This window comes from Osmerus eperlanus, chromosome 7, assembly GCF_963692335.1.
Source record: "Osmerus eperlanus chromosome 7, fOsmEpe2.1, whole genome shotgun sequence".
NCBI classification, from domain to species: Eukaryota; Metazoa; Chordata; class Actinopteri; order Osmeriformes; family Osmeridae; genus Osmerus; species Osmerus eperlanus.
The window spans coordinates 15,444,883-15,470,495 of NC_085024.1; the positions used below are offsets into that span (position 1 = coordinate 15,444,883).

The window sequence follows — 25,613 nt, forward strand, 5'->3', positions numbered from 1 at the left end:
TAACCATTCTTCAGACTGCAGTATTGTATTTCTGTATTTCTCTGATTATTTGGCAACTTTTATCAAGCCATTCTTGGCAGACTGGTTTACCATCTGAGTAGTATAAACAAAGTTTAACTTGAGAGAAGAAGAGAAGACAGCCTAAAAACTTAATGTTTGTACAACCCACACTCTCACTCTGCTTGCTCATTATCCTTCTGTGTGGAAAGTATTAACTAATCCTAGTAGGGTTGCCAGTTTGGAGGCAAAGAACAGCATTTGGGCCAAGCAGACCAACACTGGCACCATTTACTTCCTGCCACTACATTATACTGTCCAAAAACTGCAGCTTTGAACCAGAACTACCTATTTGGGATGTCTCACTGTAGTGGATCTCAGTAAGGTACTTATTGTCTCTGCTCTGTCCCATGATGCCTTGGTGCTTGTTTATTCTGAGGGTTGCCAGACTCATTAACCCTCTCCCCAGGCCACATTAGCCACATGCTGGCAACTAACTGTTAATGTTTGTTAACTTTTGTTGAGTTTCACACATTGCTCATCTGGGACCGAAAAAGGTTATTAACAAAAGTCAAAAGTGAACTGAACTCAAATCATATCTCAAATGTAATCTGGAGCCCAGCCTTTAGAAACACCATCTCAGTCTTTACTACTCTGTCATTTGGCGCTCCCTGTGTAATTCCTGTACCTCCCCCACTAAGTAAAGAAACACTCTTTCCAGACCCTGGGTTTTCACTCTGGGTTTGTGGTGTCCTTCCCTCAACAAAAACACTGACTTCCTTAAAAAGGGAATAATAGGGTGCTCCGGTTGGCTCTCTGGGTAGGGCGTGTACCATATAGGCTCCGGCCTGAAAGCAGAAGCCCTGGTTTGATTCTGGCTCAGAAAATGTCTGCACATCTTCCCCTGTCTCTCTTTACTTTTCCTGCCTATCTGTCAAACAAAGCAGAAAAATATATATTTAAAAGAAGGGAATCATAACAAACCTCCCTCTCTTCTCATTCTCTATGCTTCCTCTATTTCTCACTCCTTCCCCCTCCCCTCCCCTCATTCTTATTCTCCCTCTCAGTTCTCCAGGGGGAGTGTGGTAAATGTACACCAGCTCATGTCTTATTAATGATGATGTCTTTGGGCTGGTTCCCTTGGTTCTGAGGGCAGGAATGGCGATATGGGCTAAATTATATTCTAGAGGGAGGAGAAGGAGTGCAAAGGAAAACGAGAGAAAAACAGATGGTAAAGGAACAGACAGGAAGTAAAAAGGCAGTTAGGTCCATCGACTGAATTTTTGATGGTGGACAAGTGAACATGAAAGGGATAAAGAGCAGGAGAAAAGGTGAAGGTAGTCTGACTGTTTCGTTTTTTTTCTCTGTCTCAAAAACATGCAGTGTAGAGAGAGAACACCTGAGCCTCCAGGAACCTTCCGGGCTGCGATTCTAACGAGCGAACCTTCGCTGCTCCTCTCAGGTTTTGTCCTAACAATGAGATGTGCGTTGACATAGGAGCACTGACAGCCCCCCCCCCCCCCCCCCCCCCCAGGTGTGCAGGGGTGACATCAATGAATATGTGAGTGTGAATGCTCCAGAACCTGGATACAGAGGGTGTATGTGTGTTGGTGTGGGTGTGTCGTTTTCAGAGTGACAATGGCATGCAGTCTGTATATTTAATACCTTGGCTTGAAATGTAAGAATCTTTGCACATTCAGAAAAGCAGTGACATATTTGTGGATGAAATAGTCACTGTGATCATCTAATATCCTTGCTGACAGAACTCATACATTGCCACACACAGCACACTGTAAACATTTCTATCAAGTCTCCTTAACCTTCCAAAAGAATTAATAAGGGGATTGGAGTTATACACAGAGAGGGAAAAGCGGCTTTATTTCAAGTTCAAAGTGTGGACTATCTAGCTTTCCTCTCGGTGTAAAATTCAATGAGATATAAACCTGACTTCAAACGTCAGATTAACCTTGCACCTCTCCAAAAACCCTATTAGTGAGTAAGCGCTCTGTTTCTGAGGTGAAGACCTGGTTTGAGACAACACCATGTGAATACTGAGATAAAGACGCCCACTCATCCAACCCCTTATGATTTAAGACAACATCAGTCCCTCTGGTTCCTGTTCTGTAATTCGAGTCAGGGTTTGGTTGTACTGTGAGACTAGAGCTGACCTGTTTCCAGTTAGAACTTAAAAAAAAAAACTGTATTCAACAATGTGATACATGGGTAAATATGATATTTCTTAGCTAGGTTTAGCAGGGAAACATAAGAGGAGCAGACCAGAGCCTTTCCTTCACCGCAAGTCTCCGTCCACAGTCATCCTACCGTCTGACGTTTCCTTCTCCTCCAGTTCCCTCCTCTCGGGGGGGGGGGGCGGGGGGGGGGGGGAGAAACCCTACTTGCTGTGGCATGTGTTGTTTAGAGGGAAATATGAGGTCCACTTATGGTAAGCTTTTTCAAGCTCTGCCAGTGTGTGTGTACCTGGCACTGAGTGAGTCTGGAGCATGGCACATGTGCATGTGGCTGTGAATGAAAGAGAAAGCAGAGCTAGTCTTCCTAAGCTACAATATAGATAGAAGAGCTGGAATGCACGGGAACACTGCTGCCCTGTTCAGACTGTGCAGGTATGTTGACACACAAAAGCAACACCGAGTCATAGAGTTGCAATAATGGAGCTCTTTCATTGTAATACTATTTGCAGTCTTTGCATAATGCACAAGTCACATCCCTTCCGGCACACTTTCACACCCATTTAGCCTTCAAATCTGTTTTCTGCTACCCTACATCGATTTAACACAGACGTGACAGACTGGAGCTGCATGAGGCAAGCTGCGGTGTGATACTAGCAAGCTTGAGTTTCACCTTCTGTGGAAACATTGTTAGAACGTAAAAACAAGCCAGTCCTTCCCTGCTTACTAGATCTAAGGGCAGGCAACGGACACATTACACTTAAATCCATATTCTTGTTTAGGTGGAACAATAAATAACCCAGGATGACTGGGCTTGAATCCCATTGTTGCTCGTTAAGGTCTACATTGGTTATGGAACACTAAATCAATAGCTATACGAGATATGGTCAAAGCCAGCCGTATCTGATATGGGATGAGAAAGCGCTTCCAGTGTAGAACAATGACAGGAAGAAGACCCAAAGTACGGTAAAGGTTTTTATTTTGTTTTCTTCATTCAATCACAATTACTTCAAAATTGTTTCTATATTTTTTTCAAATTGATATTGATGGAATTGTCCAATTGGACACAATTAGCAAACATATTATCTTTAAAATGAACAAGCATTAACAAAATCTTTAAACAGCATCACATTGAACAATGGTTGCAAATAATCTTAAATACAAACACTGATAAAACTGCATTTGAGAACATATCACCAAAAAAACAGTACAAGGTTCAGAAAACATTTCTGGATGGAAAAGGAACACAGGACAGAGAAAATAGAAAGATTAATCTCAGTAGCCAAAAGTTTGTTTATCCTCCCACCGGCCAATAGCCACCATATCAATAGAAAGCTGAGGCATAAGATAAAAACCATTGACAATCAGTTAATGCATATCATATCTGTAAACTGTGATACACACTTGATGCGATACCAACCTTAAAAACAAAATTTGTTTTGAGTTGTGAAACCAATCGCTATCCTCTACTTTACCAACTCACCTAGATACACGTTATATGCTTAACTACTGCAGCGATAAGCACAAACGCTTGAATAAGAGCCATCCAAACCATAGGCCTACAAGCAGCAAGCTTGTGTTCAAGGCTGAGGAAGCCCAGAGGAGGCACAGACCCTCAGCTTGTCTTAATTAGCAGGCAATTACCAGCGCTAGGCAGAAGGGGCGTTAGATGTGGAGATTAGTTGTAGAGTGGTCTACTTCTACACATCGATTTAAGGGCCCGTACCACACATGATCAAATTGAAAATGTTGACGGCAATTTTAGCCTGTTAATAGATTCACGTACAATATGACAATTTTCGCTTATCAGTGAACAGTCTACAATAATGGTCTCATCTGTTCTAAACGCTGACCACAGATTTTGAGGGGGATAAACATTGAAGCAAGTGCCCTTCATTGATTTAACAGCAGCATAGCCATTTGTGTATATCACTGTCCCCCATTTAGCCTCACACTTGACATACAATCACATCACGTTGAAACATCAGCCATTCAGTGTTTCACTAAGACAAGAAGTCAAATCTAGAAGTTGTCAACAATAAAAACCTATCTTAAGAGCACACAATATACTGTTAGCTAATTTAGAGACTTTTTAAATTCATTCTATTCTTCAATTGGAATCTTCAGATAACTGGCCATGAGTCTTATTTGTAATTGCTTAAACATTTACATGAAGATGTTAAGAATTAAATGTAGTCTCGACAATTAATAAACTACAAAAAACACCAAATCCAACACAACTAAAACGTAGACGAGTGACTACGCCACTTTTTGATGCTGTTGTTGCTTCTGGGATATTTAGAAAATTAGTATGATGTCAAACTTACCAATGAAAGGGCTAAAGGTTCAATTCACTCAAGACAATGACCTAAAAAACACAGATCTCATGGGCTTAAAATGACAATCACTACCCCCAGAATACCACACAGCACATTCAAACAGGTACCAGAAAGTTCTGTTTACTACTATTCATATAAAAATGTGTAAATGTGCAAATCGTTTTCTTCTGTAGACATGTAATACATACGACATTTGTGCATTCCATGTTTACCTGTGTCCAGTTATGTTGCTGTTAAGATTCTCTTGGCCTGTGCCACAGTGTAATCAGCCACGGTGAGCTCATGACTGTGTTATCCAGCACTGACCCAAGACACAGGTGACACTTCTGCCCAGCAGCTGTCCTGGTCTGGACGCCCTCCTCTTTGACCTCTTTCATTCTCCCCATCTCACCGTGTCTGGGACAAGTTATGACAACGGTGTTAACCTCAGACAGTCCAAGCGGTACTAGCAGCACAACTGTAGAGCTTTAAGGTTATGTTCTACACATGAGGACATCTGCAAAGGGTCCCAGAAGGTTCTTGTTGAAGATGCAGCGCACCCACACCAGGTAGGTGGTGAAGGGCTTGATGTTCTCCGAGAAGGTGTAGTTCTGGTGAGGCAGGATGTAAGGCATGTACGTGTTCTCTCCTTGCTCCTGGATCCATACCTCATACTTCACCTCCCTGACCTGAAATTTGAATTGGGCAAACGTGCATTGATGTTACATGAAGGAAATGACGCATGATTATATTGTAACACAATGACGGAATCATAAAACTGAATATGACCGTTTGGCACACTTTACCTTCAAGTACTTGAGGTTCCAAGGTATCTGCCAGGATACTGTGAGCTTGGCTTCGTTGGTAGCCTGGACTGAGGTCTGGCACTGAGGCTCCCTCACCCTGCCTGGATGAACAGTGCTGGCAGGCCGGGTCTTCTTGAGGTTGGGCCTGGTCTTCAGGCTCTCCCTGAGGACGTCCAGCAGAGAGGGGATGTCCAACCGGGTGTCCTGGTAGATGCGGAACAGCCACTCGGGGTTTCGGCAGCAAAGGTGTCTGGGCACCTCTCTGCTGGCCAGGATGCGCTCCTGCTCATCCTTGTCCAGGTGAGCGATGCCCCCCTGATCCCAGGGTCTATCTGGGTGGGCCACGGAGTTCTCCTCCATGGTGTTCCTCCAGGCGACATACTGGAGGTCCATGCCTGGCAAGGTGGCCAAGGTCTTGTAAGGGGTGTACTGCTCGGGGCTGACCGCGTAGGGGAAGAGCTCAACCACAGCCGCCCCTCTGGGGAGGAAGAGCGAGGTGACGAGCTGAGCTCCGTGCATGCTGACGAGCATGGAGGCTCCGCTGATCAACTGCACGATGCTGGAGTAGGTCTGGTCCTCCATGGAGACCGTCACCACCCTCATCTGGAACTCCTGCGCCAACGCCAGGATCAGCTCGGCCTCGTTGAGGATCAGCCTGGTTTGGGAACGACTGAACACCACGATGTACTGGTCCCTCTCCTCGGGACTCGTCCCTTCCTTCTGCTCCTTGGTCGTGATGTTGAGCTTCTCCATCAGGCGGGAGGCAAACTGCCGGATCTCGTTCCCGGAGATCAGGATGTTGGCCTTGGGGCCCTGCGGTTGGACGAAGCCATACTGGTACCAGGTGGTCATCTTGGACAGGCCTACGTAAGACTTGGTGAAGCACATGAGCTTGCCGAAGTTCCTCAACTGCTCCTTGAGGAGGGGCTGCTTGCTGCTGAGCAGGCGGTAGAGGTCAAAGTGCGGCCCTTCGCCCCAGCCCTCCATGAAGATGAGGCGCGCCTCGTCGTCCAGGTCCGAGTACTGCCTCATGGTGTAGAAGATGGGGAGCAGGTCGTCGTGGAAAACGTGCATGAGGTTGTCCGGGTTGAAGCGGTTCAGGATGAGCGCCACGTCGGGCACAAACACGGGCTTGGGCATGTACTTTAGAGCGGCGGCCGGCAGCTCCAAGAAGTTGAAGTACTGGGTGTTGTGGTCTTCCACCGAGGAAAGGTCCAGCAGCGCCGGTTGGAAACGTCGCTGCCCTATGTTGGGCAGCATGACGGAGGAGTTGCCGTGGAAGAAGACAAACTCCTCCGCTTCGGTGCAGTAGCACAGGTAGTCGAAGCGGCAGACGCGGTCGGTGTGCATCTTGCCCGTGCAGACCATGCGGGTGCCGTGCTCCTGGAGCGCCAGCAGGGCGGCGTGGTAGTCGATGCGGGCCTGCGACAGCTCTTGAGACTGCTGGGTCAGGTGGAGCTCCTCCTCCAGGGAAGCGGCGTGATCGCTGAGCTGGGTGTATTTCCAGAGCAGAGCCGCCACCACGGAGACCAGCAGGCCGTTCAGAATGGCTGCGACGTTCATCCTGCAGCCCGCCGCCGCTCGCATCACTCCAGCTCCGCCGACTGGCTGGTTATCGAGCACAAGTGCATGCTCCGACGCCGCCCACGCAAGCAGACACCTGACACAAAGAGATTAGGTGGAGGAGAGAAGAAAAAGGAGAGATGGAGAAGAGGAAGGTTAGACACAGACACAAAGATGTTTAGGAGAAAACGTTGTTGAAGGAAAGGTCAAAGGAAAACACTACAGTCTCAGTACACTTCTTCAACCCAGTATCAACACTGGTCAAAAAGCCAAGGCTATAAAAAGCAACACTGCAACATTGTGTTAGTAATCTAATTACTACAAGACTGTATCAGAGAACACCTCAAGGAGGTTTTATTTCCCTTTTCCAGGGGCCAAATGCATCCACCTACCCCACCTCACCGGCAATACATTACATTGTGGAGAGATAAAACATGGGCGGGAAAAAAAGAAAGGCTTCTTTCCACTAATCTGCATATGGAGAGAGAACAAGTGAGTCATGTGGAGAGGGACTCTCTTGAGGACAAGCAGATGTGGCTGACAAGCTGGATATTCATCCAAAGGTCAAGGCCGGCTAAAACAGAGTTCTGCGCGTGGAATAAATATCTCTTTACGGAAAGATATTGACTGGGATTAAAAGACTTCAAAAAGGTCAAAGGCAATTGTTGAGGGCTAATTTAGGTGTCTTAGCACATAATACTTTTTATTCTGGCGTTTTGTAAACGGCAGTACTATCATGCTGCCTAAACAGCAAACCATTCAAAAACATCCCCTTCTCCCTTGAATTGAACACTGAGCAGGCCGGCATGGTTTTTAGACCCACTACACACAGCTTATGCACAGGGTACAAGCACACAGACATTTCGTTATGTCTCCCTGTTCAAGCCTAGCTTTCCTCCGACAGCCCTGGGTGATTCACCCAGAGCCGCTACCTTCCCACAACAGTAGCAGGACTCACACCAGTTGAGGAGACAGAGACAAGCAGACAGACAGGTGAGGTGAAAGAAAGGCAGACAGAGACAGACAAGTAGACCTGTAGGCAGACAGATACGCACGCAGAGAGAGAGATGGACAGATACGCAGGCAGAGAAAGCGACTGACAGACAGGCAGACGCATACAGGCAGACAGAGAGATGGACAAAAAGGCAGAGGCACACTCGAGCTGGATCCTACAGTTCCTCTCGCTGCCAGAGACACAGCCTCCCTCCAGGCCCCCCGAGCCAGGGGCTTTATCTCCTGATTCGCACTCTTTTCTTCCCCACTGGCTTGCTCCTCTATTTTTCTGCCTTCACTCCCCCAACCACAGCCCATCATTTGCCTTACCAGTTATAGAGGCTGTTAAATGATCATAGTAATTTGGGTAATAAACATTTTCCCAAGATCAAAACCAGAGCTGACACTAAACAGGAGAATAAGGCCAGAGAAATGCCCTCGGCTCCTGAAAAACGTACCCAGCTCATTTCAGCGTTTTCGATTTGACAGCACTGAGCGAATACGGCTTCACTACACACACAGACTTGTCACGGAAAAAGCCCCATAATTCTTAATGTCATTTTCTGCTACAAAATGTCACTGAGTCTAAACAACCCAGAGTGTCATTGCCCTACCATCCACAAGGACGTCTCAGGGGCGCTGCCATCGCTGTGGTGCAGATGTTAATCCCCCCCTTCGCTCCCTGGGTCGTGCCACAGGGGTGTGTGAGCATGCCCACTGTGGTCCCTCGGTGCCAACAAACCAAGGGCTTACAAATGTCAGGCTGACTCTGGGATTAGCGGCAGCAGTAACATGCTAGCCTCCGTCTTTCACCAACACCACGGGGGAATCTGGAGCTGGGATGCTCCAAGGCTTGTTTTTGCATTTGGAGATCTCATGAATGCACTATTACCAATAAATTAGTAATTAAGTAATAAGGCCAGTATGTAGTTCTTACCTTGTCAAAGTGGTGGGGAATATAAACATACAAATTCATGCTTTCCATTTAAAGTAAATAGTGACTTTACGATATCTGCCTTCCCTCACCACTGAGAATGCTCGCACATTTAAAATTAAAGGGATCATTTAAAATCTGTTTTTAGTCAGCCTTCAGTCTGTTCTCCAGGGATCCCCCCCCCCCCCCATCCCCCACCCCCGACAACTTGGCCATATCGGCACATGCATTCCACTAATAAGCCTATAAACCTTTGTTATAGCCTACGGAATGGATATAAATAATAGAACAGACACAGCTGCAAATATCTCCCTCAGAAGACTGTGAGCAAACAGCCTTTCAACATTGCTGGGGAAAAAACGCTGAAAACTACCTGACAACAGCCTGAGAAGACAACTAATCCCTGGCCTGAATGAATAACCTGTGCCTTATAAATGTTTCACGTGTCTGGCTTTTACCACCGTAATAGCCTTTGTCTCTCAGAAAAGGTCTCTCTGTCTCCCAACCGGGCGGTGGGCTCCCGAGTGTTTGGTGTGGCTGCTACTCTGTGGATCCCTATCCCCTCAGTGTGGGTGAGGGTGGGGGTGAATGAGGCTGGGGAGCCAGTGCAGAAGCATGGGCAGGCTGTAGATTCTAATGCATTTTAATGAGGCTCCTGGACAGCCAGTTAGTCTTCTCTCTCTCTCTTTCTCCCTCCCTCTCTCTTCCTCGCTCCCTCGTCCTCCACCACTCTCCCCCTGCTGCTCAGGGTTACCTTGGAGATCACCCGCAAGCAGGACACAGACGACGACAACGGCCTGACACTCTCGAGGACGATTGACATGCCCTTCTCCTCTGTCCTCCTTCCTACACTCTCTCCTCTTGACAGGCTACCTGCTCTCACGTAGGGTTCTCGTTTGTTAACATCTTTCTCCCTGGTCCGACGGTGTTATGCCAGATCGGACAAACATGACTAGCGTTCACACTAAAGAGGCAAAGTAGGAAGACTGAAGCTTGTGTCACACTCCAGGCTGATGTAGTCTAGAGCAGTCTACATCCTAGAGAGTCTGTCGCTGTTGAAGGTAACCTGTGCTGTGCAGTCCACCCTTCCCCAGGGGGGCAGGAGAGGACTGGGGCTGATGCAGCCTTTCTGCTGGGGAGAAGAGGGTGGGGGAGGAGGAGAACAATGTCACTGGACCTCATGGGGGTAGGACTTCCTAATAGAACACTGCGGAACAGCAGAATAGAACTGCCACATGACAACAGGCAAGGTTCCAAAAAAACAAACAAACTGAAAACATAATAGTTGGATCATCAAACTAAACTATTTACATTTATATGGATCGTTTTACTCAATGTCACCAAGGTCTTTACCAACTAAATCCATAGACTTAAAACATCAGCGGCCTAACCTAAACTCTCAGAGGAAACACAAACTTCTTTGGGCTGGGAATGAACCTCTTCAAGGTGCCATGGCATGAGTACCAATTGAGGACGAGTCAGGCACATACTACCAGACATGCTCAATGTGATAGATAAGCGACATCGTATATGTCACACCTGTTGTGTCTCATGTAAATGTGAATTTTAATGTTGCAATTACACTCAACGTTACAGAACTCTTGAAATGAACTGATTGCAATTTGCATGTTGTCAAAGAGTAGTCTAATGAGTGCCCGTTGAGAGTAATCTGATGACACGACTAATGACATATGTCATGTTCGTTTGAGAGACTACTGCAAGTTGTGTTCGTAACAAAAAAACGTACAAACATTATAGGCATTTGATTGATACATTTATCATGCTTTTCGACTAGGATTTCACTTTCCAGCACACACAAACCTGGTGGACCAAGCTCAAATTTTAACAGCATCAGATATCTAGCTTGACCACAGCTGCCATTCGCAATACACTTGAACCAGGCACATGGTATGCAAATAGATGTAAACGCATTTTATATTGTGCTTACCGAGTGGATGAGGTTAGCTACGGTGCTAACACTGTGTTCTTTCTTCACTAAATCCGGTTGATTAGCTGGATAGCTAACTAGCCGGGATGAATCGGTAGCTCCAGAAGGAGCAGGAACGTTCCTGAATCCGGGGTTCTGACGCGTTAGAAATAAACTCTGCAACGGCTAGATGCACATAATGCGGTGCAATTGCACAAGACACCTCCGCATTCATTCATCAAGTTCTCCACAAATAAACGGTATTTTTGTATATTAGGGGTCGAAAATCAGCTGTCATATTCGATGTAACGTTAGCCAACGGGCGATTCAACTTGCAACTTGACTCCACCCACAGCTAAATCAAATGCCTGAACCTAACATCGCGAGATGTAATCAGAGTTCTCTGTTTCGTACCACCAGTTTGATGTCCATCCAGCGTATGGTCCTTTGAACAATAAATATAGAAACATATCTATATCTAGGCGATCTGCATGATATAACTAAAATAAGTCAACGATTCGAAGCGCATAGCAAACCATAACAGTCAACCTCTCCAACACCCACCACACAAAAAACGTACGATAGAAAAAGCAGTTCCAAGGTGGTCATCTTACAGTTTTTCTCGATTGCTAACACACAAAAATGGTATGTGTAAGCCATCCCCTCAAAACCATTTTGCCAAATCCCAGCAGAAAGACCATGTACCCCAATCTTTACACACAATTGACCCTTTTTGACACATTTCTCAGGTTCATTCACACTTCTTTGCAAAAGTCTAAACACACCTCTTTAAGACACAATTATCACCATTATGTCATTCAGAAAACACCATTTGTCCACCTCCTCTCATTAGAGGAAGAGGCAGAGGAAGAGGAAGAAGAACAACAATCTCAAATGAGATCCATGCCACACTATGACAGAAATCCCTATGATGATTTGTTTATTTCCTTGTTTTCTTAGCCTTTGTTCCCCAAATTACAATTTACAGCAATACATTTGTGTTGTTGACTAACAGTACTACTATTTGTATACTGTGACTACTACAGTAACAAGAGCTCAAAATGCAATTGCTGTATAATAGAAAATAAACAGCCTGTAAGAAGGACAATTGCAGTAATTGTGAGTTTTATGATTTACATCATGTCAAACTCATGAGGTGGAACATATCTAAAATTCAGGGACACGTTATAGTCAATGGTTCTTGAAAACCTTTTATAATAGTGTTTTCAATTCCTCCCAGCAGTGTCTAAAGGGTATTCAGAAGGTTGAATTTATTTGAGGGCTTTGTGTGTATTTTGAATGCAAAGTTAGGTTTATACGACAGATAATATGGTTTTGACTACAGTGTTTGATTTTGGGTCAAAAGTCAAGGGTTTGGCCAAAACAGTGTAAGTATGAAGATGTGTGTTTAGAGTTTGGAGAAAACACAGTACACATTCAAGAAATGTGTTTTAGCAATTGAGAAAAACTGTATTATTAGCTCTAATGCCTTAGAGAGTAATCAACACCATGCACCACGAACATTCTGTTGAGTTTAGCAGAGAGTGGTGCTGGTGCACCTTCTTAACCGGTGTATCCTTGCTTTCAACATTAGATGTACAAAATCTGAGTCAGTGCTGTCCCCTACTGGCCATTACAAGCTGGTGCACTTGAGTGCACGTCCGAAAACCATTGAGACCGAGGAGCCCTGAACGGTTGAACCAGATGTAGCTGCATCTTTTCAGCCTTTAATATTTAAGTATTAGAGTTACCATCTTTTGTACAAATCCAACAAGATGAGATGTCTTGGCAAGAAGAGTCTCTTCCTCATAGCTTGGGTTGTTTTTTTCGGCAGTGAACGAATTAGGGGTCACGGTCGACATCTAGCGGACACTCAGGGTTATAACACTTCAACGCTTTCAGAATGCATAAAAAACTTTTTCTTATGTCATCTGTAATATGCTTACACATTAACATATTTGATTTGAAATGGTAATTTATCATAAGAAACATCTCTCGATAACCCTTGTAAATTTTTTTTTAAGACTGTCTTACCGTGTGCAGACAACCTGTCACAGGTTACATTTACTGTGTTAATAGGATATTAGTAGGTCATGGTTAAGGAGACTTAGCAAGCCATTTATGAATTTTATTTGAAGTTTCTGTATTCAGCCACATTGATGATGACTGATTATTTATCTGTATAATCAAAAATAATACATAGTTTCAATACAAAAAGGGCTAAAGGTGCAGACATCCTAAATTGAAATGAATGAAGTTCAGGTAAACAAAAATAATTATTGTTCACACAGCACCCTTACAGATAATAAATAAAAACAGCCAATACTGTGAGCATGGGGGTCTGACAGGGATATAACATTTTAATTGTTTATAAAAAAGAGCCTTAATGATAGGCTGCTCATTTCAGTCTCTTTGTCAGTCCTTGAGACATAATGTAGCACCATAGTTAAACCTCAGTTCATGCATTTCCTCTGGGCAAGGTTGATCCAGTTGTAGTTGAATGGTGACAGAATTTTGAAGAGAGACACTATTTATTGGTCACTGTCCAATGGTTACTCTAATTATAGAAAGGATGTCCTGTCTCATTATGGCCCATCCCTCAGTGGTCTGGTTACCAACACAGCTGTTCCCAATGTGAGATGTCAGGCCTCTGCAAGAGCGGTCCCCTGACTCCACCCACTCTCAGTTCTGTTGGTGGAGTGTCAGGTTGAGAACCAATCAGACCCTTCCAAGAAAGAGCAGCCAATACCCATCCACCGTCCAGACTGTTGAAAGGCAGAATGGAAGGCTGGTCCCTTCGATAGACGTCCTGCATCATGAGAATAACACTTCCTTCGTGCTGTATCATGTGACTGTTACTTCCTGTGTCTTCCAGTTCCTTGTTATGATCTCTGTTGTCAGTGCATGCACATGCTCTATGCAAAGTTGTCCGTTGGTACCCACCGGTACTCTATGAGCATAGTCCTTAATGTCCTGTATCTATGCAGGATACAACTCTGTGGTCCCTTGAACCTATAGGTTTGAGTGAGAGCAAGACTTGCAGCATTGTTTCCCATAGAACTTGTGGTTGCATACTCCATGCTGAGGCACCAGGTAGCACCAGTTAAAGTGATCCTTGCAAGCTGTATCTGTGGAATATAAGGACAAACGACATCAGATACACTGGAGAAAGGTTGTTGAGTTGTGGTCAGTTATGTCCATCAATGGATACTGAACTCAACTACAGTGAGCACTGTTACAAAAAGTTAGCAGTCGTAAATTGAATGGCAACTGGCATTCAAGCTGTTTTCAAGCTGTACCTTTCTTCTCAGACAGGGGGCAGAAGTTGGTGTTGCAGGCCTGGGACATAGGGGGTCTCAGGTGTGGGGTACACCCCGAGGAAGGCCTGCCCTGGGCCAGGCACTGCACGGTCCTGGCCTGCACCCCTCCACCACACGTCACAGTGCACTGTGGGGGCAGAATTAGTAAAATTCTGATTTAGTAAAAAACAGAGTCAACCCCACATAATTAGATGAATCATCACATAATTCTATTTCTATGGTCAACACCCAAGCTGGTGATACGGCATTACCACTTAACTCCATAGGTTGCATGAGTTCTATTACCGATGGGCTAATGGAGAGAGATCCGGGGAACTCGAAATATCATGACCGTCTGTCATCACTCACTATCATTACTGTCAATCCGACAGTCAGTCAGTACCAACCTGAGACCAGGGGGAGGAGTACCATTCGGCCCGAGGCAGGGGCTTGGACACGGGCCAGGTGTGGAGGAGCGGAGGGGGGCACTCTGCTGGGGAGCAGGCTCTGTGGAGCTCCACCGAGGGCTTGGCCACGTGCTGGCACTTCCTGGGCGGCAGCTCGCGGTATTTCCCCGCGGCATCCTTCTCCGCACACTTGACGAAGCGGGCCTGAGAGCCACGGCCACAGGTGACAGAGCACTGCGGAGGGTGGAAGGGAGGAAGAGGGGGTGTGGAAGGGAGGAGGGTAGACAAACACAGCCGTATTGTCACAGCGATCAGCCTTCACTCGAGAAAAGTCGAGCGGGGAACCTATCCTCGCTCCAGAGCGGGACAGCAGTGAGCGAACCACCGTCACGATCGACCCGAGGCTACTTTACCTCCTGCCAGGTGGAGACGAACCACTGGACCTTGCGCTGTTTCGAGCAGCGTTTGAGGAGGCAGGTCTCCTGGCTGCTGGGCCTCTCCAGGCCCACGCAGGAGCTGTCGGGCAGGCTGTGTGTCCTGGCGACCAGGCCAGTGCTCATGCACGCCACCGTCCTCCTCCTCAGGCCCTTCCCACACTTCCTGGAACACTGCAGGGAACAAGACAATGGGGAAGTGGCGGAGTGTGGAGGTGGACTGGGTACATTTTATGAGACTTTAGCTTTTCTTGACTCCTGGGAGAGAAGTCATCAAGCAGAGACTGTGAAACAATGCCAGATCTCACACCATGTTTTGTTTTTGATGCTCCTCGGAGCTCTGTAAGGAACATACACAGATGTAAAGAATAGAGATGTCCTAAGGTCAAATCTTTCATCGTCACAAGAGCTTAACGGCATCCAGAGGCATTTATTGTACCTCTGACCACAGTCCGGCGCTCCACTCTGGTGGACAGTTGTGGGCACTGCAGCTCTGTCTCCTGAGCGGCGGAGGCTGTCCACACTGGGTGTCGGCGAGCGCGTCCTCCAGCGTCTGGCTGCTCCTCTGCATGCACCGCACCTGTCGCGTCTGCTCGCCCCCTCCACAGCTGCGACTGCATGCGCTCCATTCCCCCACACTCCATCTGCAACAACGCACACGCATTCCCACATTTGGACTTTTATTTGGATCCAACTTTGAGAAGTGATGCTAAAATGCGGAAAGCATCCGTGTGGCTATGCAGGGCAGTCTGGCTTCTCCACGTCTTTGATACCCTCTCCGCTAATCTCTTCAGCGCCCCAGACTGGGTGCTGCCAGTGGGCAGCTATTTCCATGATGTAATACCGTCTCCAGCCCTCACGCTATGCAGACACGGCAAAATAAATAAACACCCGCTGTGCTCAAAATACTCAACACGCAGTGACTACAGTCATTTAGTGGCAGCACGTCTTGGGAGTCAGGTGGCTGAGCGGTTAGGGAATTGGGCTAGTAATCAGAAGGTTGCCGGTTCGATTCTTGGCTGTGACAAAGGGCAAGGCACTTCACCCTACTTGCCTCAGGGGGAATGTCCCTGTACTTACTGTAAGTCGCTCTGGATAAGAGCGTCTGCTAAATGACTAAATGTAAATGTAAATGTCTGCAGAGGTGGGGTGTGAAGTTTTAGTAGAGGCATAGCAACCGTACGTTCACCTCCAGTCTAACTCCAGAGATCCGCCGCTTGGACAGACCCCAGCCCGGCAGAGCCTCAGAACTGGGTCCAGGCCCGTGTGTGTCTAGGATACTGGATATTTACATTTCTACTGTCACACACACTAATCGCTTGTACCGATGTACAAATCGGACCGCTTATCGACGGAGGCTTCCGTTACGGCACGAATAATCACGTTCCCTTGCCGCAGCCTGAAAGAACCTGCTGTCCTGGGTCTCTTTATGATTGTGGAGTTGTGCAGCACTGTGCCGTACGCAGCCCAGCGTGGAGCGCTCGCAGATCTCCCCATCACGGTAATCACACAGATGTCTGTTAACGTGACTCGGGATTTCCTCCGTGACCAAAGAGCACCAACACCCCTGTCAGCCAGGGCCTTGATTTATGAGACTAAGTCCTGACTAAGTGCTGAAGCCGGTGATGTCATCCTGGCCTGTGGGCCTGTGGATGCACAGACACACACACACACAGCAGGTCTTCTGTTGAGACCCACATCAGGAGTGTGTTTCATCGTACTACATGCTGAAACATTCTATCACGGTGAAGACTTGCTGAAAGGCAGGTGGGCTAAGATGGATGACATGGTGTGTGTGACTATGTCTGTGGGATGTGTACTGTATGTTGTGAGCCATCAGCTGTCCTGGTCGGTAAGACTGAACTGCAGTGGGATGATGTTCCACGGTACAGAGAAACCTAACCCTAACCCCCCCCCCCCCCCCAGGTCTCTCTCTCTCGCGCTCTCTCGCTCGCTCACACACACACACACACACACACACACACACACACACACACACACACACACACACACACTCTCTCTTTCTCTTTTGTGGCTGGAGACAGGGATGATTATTTTGGGTCAGTTTATGGGCTCTTAGCTTGTGTTGTCAAGACAATCCAAACAACCTTTATTGAGAGAAGGCTGCTATTAGGAGGCTACTGACTAAATTTTTTACAGCAGAACCAGTGCATGTCATGGTTTTACAGAGTAAACAAACAAATCATGTTGTTATTTGCACAAAACCAATGTCCAGTTTGGAGGCACTCCAAAAAACGCTGATAAGAAATTAAGTAACAGTATACTTATAATACGTTTTTTTAAACAAATCATATTACCCAAAGAAACATGCTAGCCTGCTTGAATATTTTCGAATTCTCCATTACGCTCAATTGTGGAAATTGAATTAAGCTTTAATTGAGAAGGTAAATATTGTCCCTTATTATAGTCTCTCGCTAGGGATGGTAGAACAACAAGTCACAGTTATGACTGGACTCATTGTGGGCTTATGTCTTTTGCTGGAGTTGTAATACACACACGCATACACACACACGCACACACACACACACACACACACACACACACACACACACACACACACACACACACACACACACACACACACACACACACACACACACACACACACAGCAGGCCTACCTGGCAGGACAGGGCTGGGAGTTGCAGGGTGTAATTCCTGTGCTGGGTCTGGTTCTGGGGTTGCAGTAGGACGTGTTCACCTGGACTCTCAGGTCCTTGTAGCATGCCGACTTGGTGGTCATCTGGCCTGGAAGAACCATGAAGGAACACCCGTTTATCAGCAAACATCTCAAAGAGACTAACCTCAGTAAAGGGTCACCTATATGTTAGCACCTCCTTACTCAAAAACGTTCCTGTCACTGTGCATTGAAAGACCTGCAGGCTCTCACTTGATGGGATCTCCATCCAGGTCTGGACCTCTACTAAACAATGCTGGAGTCACCCTCTTCAATAACGAAAACGACCCCAAGTCCACCAGGCCTCAGGTGGGGAAGCTCACTCGAGCTATTCACAGGTATGGAGGTCTCTGACCTCCGAATCACAATGAACTCAACCCCCTGCTTTGTTCACACGGACCCTCCGGCCCTCTCTTCCTCCCGACACACACACAAACACACAAACAAACAAACACACACACAACCTCTCCAGGCTAGAGCCAGGTCATTACAAAAGGTCTAATTGCAGGGCTCCTGTGAGAGGAGTATCCAGCCACAGGCCATGTCCCCAGTCATGATGGGAACCGGCCCCTGGGCCCCTACTTATCCCCTGCTAAAGGTGCTCATTACAGATCAGTTGACCCTCCTAGATCTTTAGGCTCTTTCTCATTGATCTACGCATACAGGAGGAAACGTGACCATGCCTACAAATAGACCTGAACTAATGTTGCTAGGAGAAACGCTTATCTCTAATACAAGTCCCTTTGTCAATTCATGAAATTATGTGGTTGAGTACTACTGTAACTGTTAACGAGTTACGTAACTACCAACGGCAGCTGTTTTCATCAGAATAACCCATATTTACAGGCGAGGTGGACTGAGAACCTGTGCTTTCTGAAGAGAGGGGGTGGGGGGGTGGAGGACTGGTTGATGGTAACGGCTAGAGTACAGAACAGTTTGTTACAGCACCTCCTGGGTGTTTCAGAGAAGGCCGCACCTGAGGGGGGGGGGGGTGTGTGTGTGCATCTAAGTGCTCGTGGGTGCGTGGTGGGGCGTGCGCGGCTCTGCATTTGTGCGCGTGCTCGGGTGCGCTCCGATCTTCTTACCTCCAGCGCAGGAGGCCGAGCAGTGGGATCGTATGACGGCCCAGGTGTAGTTGTGCTTCAGCGCTCCTCTCCTGTCCAGCTCTGCCACGCTGAGTGTGTACTCCCAGCGTACACCAGGGTTCCTGCCCTGCAGGAGGATCTACAGAAACAGGCCCTCAGTCAGCGGAACATCCAGCTCCAATATACATGAAACCACCAATAAAACGCTTTTCATTCAATCCGATTTACTAAAGAATTGATATTTTAAGGGGATATTTTGGTCAGGATTTGGGCATGGCCTTGGAGGAAACCTTTTTTTAAATATTGCGCAGGAGCAGCTACATTTGAGTGGGCTGTCCCTTTACTGAATTGCATGTCACATTCCTTTTAACATGTCATGTCAGCGTACCTCGACCACCAGGGTCTCGTTGGTGGGCCCAGCGGCGGACAGGCTCTCTGGTCGGTTATAAGGTCTCTTGTACTCAAACAGAGATCCGGCGATCTGGTGTCTACCAGGCCAGTCCACGGTCCAGTGCCCGTTCAGGTAGTACCTCCGCTGGGTGTTCCTCACCGCCAGGTAGGAGCCGGAGGTGTTGAGCTCCACAACCCGGATGCTCCTCGCCCCTGCCGGGATGTTCACTACGCCGTAGTACTCTGCACGGTCAGAAACGACAACCAAAACACTGTACGGGGGTATGCTGAGGGGATGAAACCCAGGTTCCCGGCTAACCGTCACGTGTAGCATTAGACCGTTCTTCACATGAAATGGACTGAGGTGTTTCGGTAACACGTCTCAGGCTTGAGGGCTAGGTCAACTTAGCGACAGCGAGGATGCGCTGAGACGTACGGTTGGTGAAGTGCTGCTTGGTGTACTGGCCCTTGTAGGTCCTACACGTGGAGTTGTTCCCCTTACAGACTCCACACACGTCAGGCCCCGCAGACGAACCCAACACACGGTCACAGCCCACTCTCTGGGAGACGAGACACAAGGAGAAGAATGGTTTGTCATTCTCATCCGGTGAACAGGTGGCGCACAACCAAGTTCACACAGGCAGGTCCAAGCATCCGAAACAAGTTCACCCACAAAGTGCTTCAACACAGCGTCAAACGGAACGTCTAAAGAGAACAGGCAGAGGTGACGTGTGTTTCAGGCATACGGAGTTCAGTTCAAAACACGCAGGTCAGTATCACCTCACACAGGCCGTCGATGCAGACGTCAGAGCTGTCTGGGAAACATCGGGTCCCGTCCCGCACCTTGCTGGCGAGAGCGAAGAAGAAGTCGTAGCCGTCGGCGTAGCAGTACAGTTTGCAGACGTCCTGATCTGGAAATGAGAAAGGCCAATGTCTGCTTTCCTTGACTTTTCGGGGATTGTGCAATGACGCATGGTCACCGAACCACCTCCATCACACTCCACCCCACCCCGACCACCAGAGCCAACCTACCGTCCACTGCAGTGTAGGGTTTCCAGTTATAGTACCAGCCCCTGAACTGTCGGCTGTTGAACTCTGCACACTGCTGGGATCTGTAGTCCACCGTGTTGGGGGGGCAGTCCTCAGTGTTACACAGCTTGTAGGAGCGCGAGGAGCCTTCGCAGTACCGCCCCCCGAACATGGGTCTGGGGGAAAGGGGGCACCACACTGAGTTAACACCAGGACCACCTGTCCAACCACGTCAAGTGTGTGTATGCGGGTTCAAGTTGTGCGTCTGTCTGTTAGCATTTGTGCACCTGTGTGTGTGTCCGTGTGTGTCTGCATGTGTGTACCTCGGGTTGGTGCACTGTCTCTCTCTATATGTAGTCCCACTCTGACAGCTCCGCGTGCAGGCTGACCAGCCCGACCAGCCTGACCAGTGGCCGTGGACCGGCCTGGGCCCCTCGTCACCCTGTTTCACACACTGGCCACGACGACACCACTGGAGGACGAAACAAGCACACGTTAACGCCACAGCTGTTTTTTGCCACAAATATTTGCACGCACTGTCAAGGACTTGGGTGCGCTTGGTCTGTCTCACCCACTGCAATGGTGCCACTTCCACTTCCATATGGGACACCTTCATAAGTACCGACCGTGAATCGAATCTAACGTTTAAATACTTTCATGTAATTGAAACAGGTATGTGTGTGTGTGTGTGGGGGGGGGTTCTTCCCAGAAAATCTGACAGAAACAATTTTCTTTTTTTCTGACAACTAGCAATAACAAACATGTTAAATGAGTTGATTTTACACCAAGATAACATTCGTGCGTGAGTTTGAATCGTCCACCTCAGAGACATCCCCAGATCTGTGACTGGAGCAGCTGATCGTCCTTGAACAGCCTGGATTCCTCACCCGGCCTGTCATTGTTTGTGTTTGACAACTGGACCTCAGAGGGACTGGATGGGATTAAGCCATCAACTTCAATATAGGATGGAGGCAAATCTCTTTGAGATGCTGTCAGGAAAAAGCCCAGAGGAACACGTACCTTCCAGCCCCCTCAAAAAAAAAAGGTTTTAATAAGCTCAGCACTAAACCCACTGTGCTGGCAGTGTTGTCCTCTGAGTAGTGATGGGATAGCCGCTCTTGCTCTGTGAGGGCTTGGGTTGACCGTATGCCCAGACAATCCTCTCTGTTACAGTACTTTGTGAATTTGAATGTTTCATGGGAAGTTCTCGGTCCAACAGCATCATTAAGAGACAAAACTTCCCCAATAAAGAATGTGAGGTCCTCAAAAGTCCCTCGTCGGGCATTTACAGTGCATTCAGCTGCTCCATAAAAGCCAAAAGACAGCATTAAACAGAGAACAAAGAAGCCCTCAATAGACTTTGCTGTTACTCCACTTGAGGCAGTTCACCGATACCCCGTGTGACCTAAGTGGCATTTGCACTGGAGCTTTGACAAACCTGGCAACCCAGGGCACAGGAATGCAGCCAGTCTCAGTGTTAACAGAGCTAAGTCTGGCAGGACTAAATGTCACCCAGCAGATATCGGACAGGGGGGATCTGATAAAGATCTCAGGGTCAAATGACTGAAGCCTGTGGGGCAGCAGACGCGAAGCTGAGCTTAGACTCGTGCTAGTGTGGCTACTCTAGAGAATGAGGTGTTTGTGTGTGTTGTCTTGAGGGGGAGGATTGAAAATAGGGCAGAAGACAGTGTTCTGAGAGCACTTCTGACAAAATCTAAAACACAAGTATAGTAATTGTTATGCTAAGTCATGCTATGCTAAATGGCTCCCAAAACACAGAAGCTGCTGACAGAACAGTGGACGTGTGTGTGTGTGTGCCAGAGTGGGTATCCAGTGTGTGTGGCCAGCTGTGTGTGTCCAGTGTGTGTGTGTCAGTCTTATGATGCTCCGTCTCACCATGTCTGGACCACAGGCAGAGCCTTCAGCTGCTGGCATGAACTTAGTCTCGCACTTCCTACCAACACGGTGGCACCACAGAGCCTTGCAGATGTCCTGAAAAACACACACATACACACACACACGTAAACACACGCACTTGCACACTTGTACAGGTGCTAAATAGTGGCAGAGATGGATGGAAAGAGTGGAAGAGAGAGAGACGAGGAAAGAGAGACACACAAGAGAGAAAGAGACAGGGGTATAGAGAGAAAGAAAGAGAGAGGAACAGACAGGAAGTAGAAGAGGAAGTTAGCTGACTAATGGCCGGTCTAGAACCTCACACCGTCATTGGCGTAATGAATAGATGTTTCTGACACACTTTACGACACTGTCATTATGTTCAAAAGATGTTTTTTAGGTGGTCAAAATAACAGTAATATGCTTTACAGATATGCTGAAGCCCTGTGGTAAACAATACTGAAACACTTCATATCCCAAAGAGAGTATCTGCGAACAGCATGTTCCACATATGTACAGTACATTACACCACAGTACATACATTTACAATGGCAGCTGATCTGTATTGAAACCCACAGGAATTTGCTCTGCTCACACCAGCTTACTTATTTCGCCTGAGAGACACAAACTGCTACTTTTCATGTGTGTTTGCTGCTAGAAAGTGAATGACTTTGTCATATTCTGACAACACTGGGAGCAAAATGCTAGCAGAGGCATGAGGCTGCCAGCAGCTATCATGGAAGCAATCCCAAGACGTGTTTGTGCAGCTGTTTGCAGACTCAGGGATTTTCCAACAGAGAAACTCCAAAGAACTAAAAGAAGGCTCTTGCTTTGTGTGTGCGCGTGTGTGCACCAAACGATTGTTTTGCTTTTGCCAAGGTAACCCGGCACCTGCGAGGCCCCCGTGGAGAGTATAGTGTGACTTGCTGCTGAACGATCCAGCCGTGCCTTATCTCTGTGACGCCTGCCAAAGACTTCATGAAAAACAAATTCGAAAATAAAGTAGACCGGAGGGACGAAGCGATGGTTTGGTTCCTACGATCAGAACAAGTGTCTAGACATCCAAAACACATGGACATCAGCTCTGCTTCCTGAGGTGTGCGCTGAGCGTTGTTGCCTTGTTGGGATGGTAGACAACTGGGATGGAATGCTTCCAAAAGCTCATCAACGCAGTTTGTAACACTTCATTTTTGCACCACACAATATTATTCAATATTGTAAATATAATATACAGCATATATTATATTCCGCTTCCCCACTCTCCGCAGAACAGTCAGGCTGACAGCGTTTTGACAGTATTTTTGCAGTACCTTCTTAAAGTCCAGTGTGCAGAGTTTGGCCTTCTCTCCAAACTGCCACTTGCACTGTGTGTCAGCATCGTACAGTTCCCCAGGTAGCTTCTCAGGGTAGCTGTATTCCTGCACCGAGCTGGGCTCATCAGACAAACAGGTGGCCTGGGCTGAGCTGGAGCAGAGGAGATGGAATCGAGTATTTCATTATTTTTAGGGAATTGACAAGCTACACAGCATAACATCACCATCATGACGTCAAAGCAAAACGTACAAAATTAAACGAAGTCAACAGAGTGGAGAGATGGTTTGTTGCCAAAGCGATGTAGGTTGATTGTGCATGGATGTTTTGCTCATTGACTTACTATAAAGGAACACATCCCATAAGGATATTGTTTCTCACAGAGAAAATGCCATAAAAGGGTTGTCTTGGCAACATAACAAGTGCCAAACCCAAGCAGGGAACAGTTTTATGTCCCTGACAGATTCTCTTGACACGCGTTAATAAATACTATCACTCAGGTCGCTGACAGGCTTTCCCAACGTAACCTGATACCAGCAGTAATCATGGGGATGTGTTTTACAACTTCAATACTCTGGTCACAATGTAGAATGGATGTAGTGTACAGCCCAGAGAGTCATGAGAGGTCCTGATGGCTTTAGCAGAGAGCAGTGTGCTCGCCACTCCTTTACGATTCCTACGTGTCTGAAGAACAATGACTGGACTGCACGGCGTTCTAATGCTCCCAGCGCCGTGTCTCACAGTGACAACATCATATGGTGCACGATGGTATATCTGATATACACACCCCTCAAGGTTGTATGCGTGTCTGTGCGGTAGGGGGTAATGTTACTGGGGGTGAACCAAGCAGAGATGTGGGGGCAAAAGGGTATCTATTCTACTTTCCTTCGATTGATTCCATTCTATTCTACCGCTCCGGTCCAAAGTTCTGTACGCCCAAGATTTACTGCCGACTTCTCATACGTTCATTCTGCTTCCAATTAGACGTCTATACATCACGGAGTGTGTGCCGTGTACCGTGTGTGTTGCGTGGAACGTGTTTTCCGTGTGTAGGGGGAGCTAGGGGGAGGCGTCCCATCTGGACGCCACTTGTAGGAATGTCAGCGAGTGCTGAAAGCCACATCCATCCAGCCTACTGTCACCTCCTTCAAGGTCCTAACCCCGAGCTCCGCTCAACTGGGTTTCAGTGAGCCTCCGAAACAGGAAGCGACCAAAGCGCTGCTTCCTCCTGGCAGGTTGGCGGGGGATGTGATGAGGATCAGACATCTAACGGTCAACTGTGAGACTGCAGTGTGAGGCTGGTGCAGAGGGTTGGACCAAAAGGTCCGGCAGAGATTTCTCTTACGCATGGACTGAACCGCTGACAACATGGCAGGGGAACTGCGTCTGCATGCCTGTTGCATGTCTCCTGAAGAGACTAAATAATGTGCGACTGACTTGACCGCGAGCTGGACGATCCACAACAGTGTAGCCCTCTCTTTGGGTCTCTCCTACCAGCGGAACGCTGGTAGGAGAGACCCAAAGAGACCCAGGAGAGGTCCAAGCTTCTTGGCCCAGAACCACCCTCTCTACGTGAGCCAGACGAGCCCAGTGTCTGGGCGAGTTTAATATAACCCTGACAGCCCTAACGAGGATGAGATCATGGGGCTTCAATTAAGCAGTGAGGAAATACAGTGTCACTGACAGTAGGTGATGGGACACCTCACAGCTCCTTTGACACACCGGTAAATTTAGGGTACCAATCTCGAGTTTCACACAATAACACACATCCCCACACACACACACACACACACACACACGCACACGCACACGCACACAGACGGTAACTGAGAAGCAGACAGTGAAGGCCCACATATCAGTCTGTTGGCGACCATGCCAGTAATATATATCTATCCCTCCCACCTCCCGTCCCTTTCACTCTACTATGAAGGCTGAAGCCTGGTCCCTGCGGGGGGGGGGGGGGGGGGGGAACCCCACATGACCAGCCAGGATAGGTTCCCACTCCAGGCCTGGGGATGTTCACGTCAGGGGAACGGCCCACACTTTGGCAGGCTGAGATACCCAGCAGGTATGCAGCATGGAATGGGAGGATAGCTTTCCACCAGGCTTCCTCTGGGTCTGAGCTGAATCCAGAGATAAATCCATCTGATTGGTCCGCATTGCGTGTTGTGTATCATGGGGGGGGGGGACGACGACACTTCAGCAAGAATTATACATAAAGTAAAAAGCCTGGTTTTATAAAACTGTAGGCAGTTATGTGCAGTGCAATGAGGACAGCATGGTTTTCAGCATGGGTGTCCTTCATTTCAAAACTATTTAATGCAAATACTGTAAACAGTGTT

The 25,613-nt window shown here is 47.5% G+C and overlaps 2 protein-coding genes across 2 annotated transcripts in view; both read right to left on the minus strand.

Annotated features, from left to right (window-relative positions):
- Positions 1-3,153: 3,153 nt before the first annotated feature.
- On the minus strand, positions 3,154-11,242 carry pomgnt2 (protein O-linked mannose N-acetylglucosaminyltransferase 2 (beta 1,4-)). The gene is made up of 3 exons (XM_062465200.1): positions 10,746-11,242; positions 5,308-6,967; positions 3,154-5,190 (listed from the first exon to the last, which is right to left on the minus strand). The coding sequence occupies exons 2-3, from the start codon at positions 6,892-6,894 to the stop codon at positions 4,996-4,998; spliced, it is 1,782 nt and encodes a 593-aa protein (XP_062321184.1). The 5' UTR covers positions 6,895-6,967; positions 10,746-11,242; the 3' UTR covers positions 3,154-4,995.
- A 1,606-nt stretch (positions 11,243-12,848) lies between these two features.
- Positions 12,849-25,613, minus strand: part of LOC134023243 (A disintegrin and metalloproteinase with thrombospondin motifs 16) — a 28,191-nt gene continuing 15,426 nt past the window's right edge. The window contains exons 10-23 of the mRNA XM_062465201.1: positions 23,271-23,424; positions 21,961-22,056; positions 20,388-20,536; positions 20,068-20,240; positions 19,816-19,946; positions 19,472-19,595; positions 19,034-19,278; positions 18,646-18,784; positions 17,505-17,631; positions 15,304-15,508; positions 14,844-15,038; positions 14,431-14,664; positions 14,024-14,171; positions 12,849-13,852 (exon numbers count right to left, since the gene is read on the minus strand). Of these exons, the coding sequence (XP_062321185.1) occupies positions 13,737-13,852; positions 14,024-14,171; positions 14,431-14,664; positions 14,844-15,038; positions 15,304-15,508; positions 17,505-17,631; positions 18,646-18,784; positions 19,034-19,278; positions 19,472-19,595; positions 19,816-19,946; positions 20,068-20,240; positions 20,388-20,536; positions 21,961-22,056; positions 23,271-23,424 (2,236 nt within the window). The 3' untranslated portion in view covers positions 12,849-13,736. The remainder of the gene's footprint in view (positions 13,853-14,023; positions 14,172-14,430; positions 14,665-14,843; positions 15,039-15,303; positions 15,509-17,504; positions 17,632-18,645; positions 18,785-19,033; positions 19,279-19,471; positions 19,596-19,815; positions 19,947-20,067; positions 20,241-20,387; positions 20,537-21,960; positions 22,057-23,270; positions 23,425-25,613) is intronic.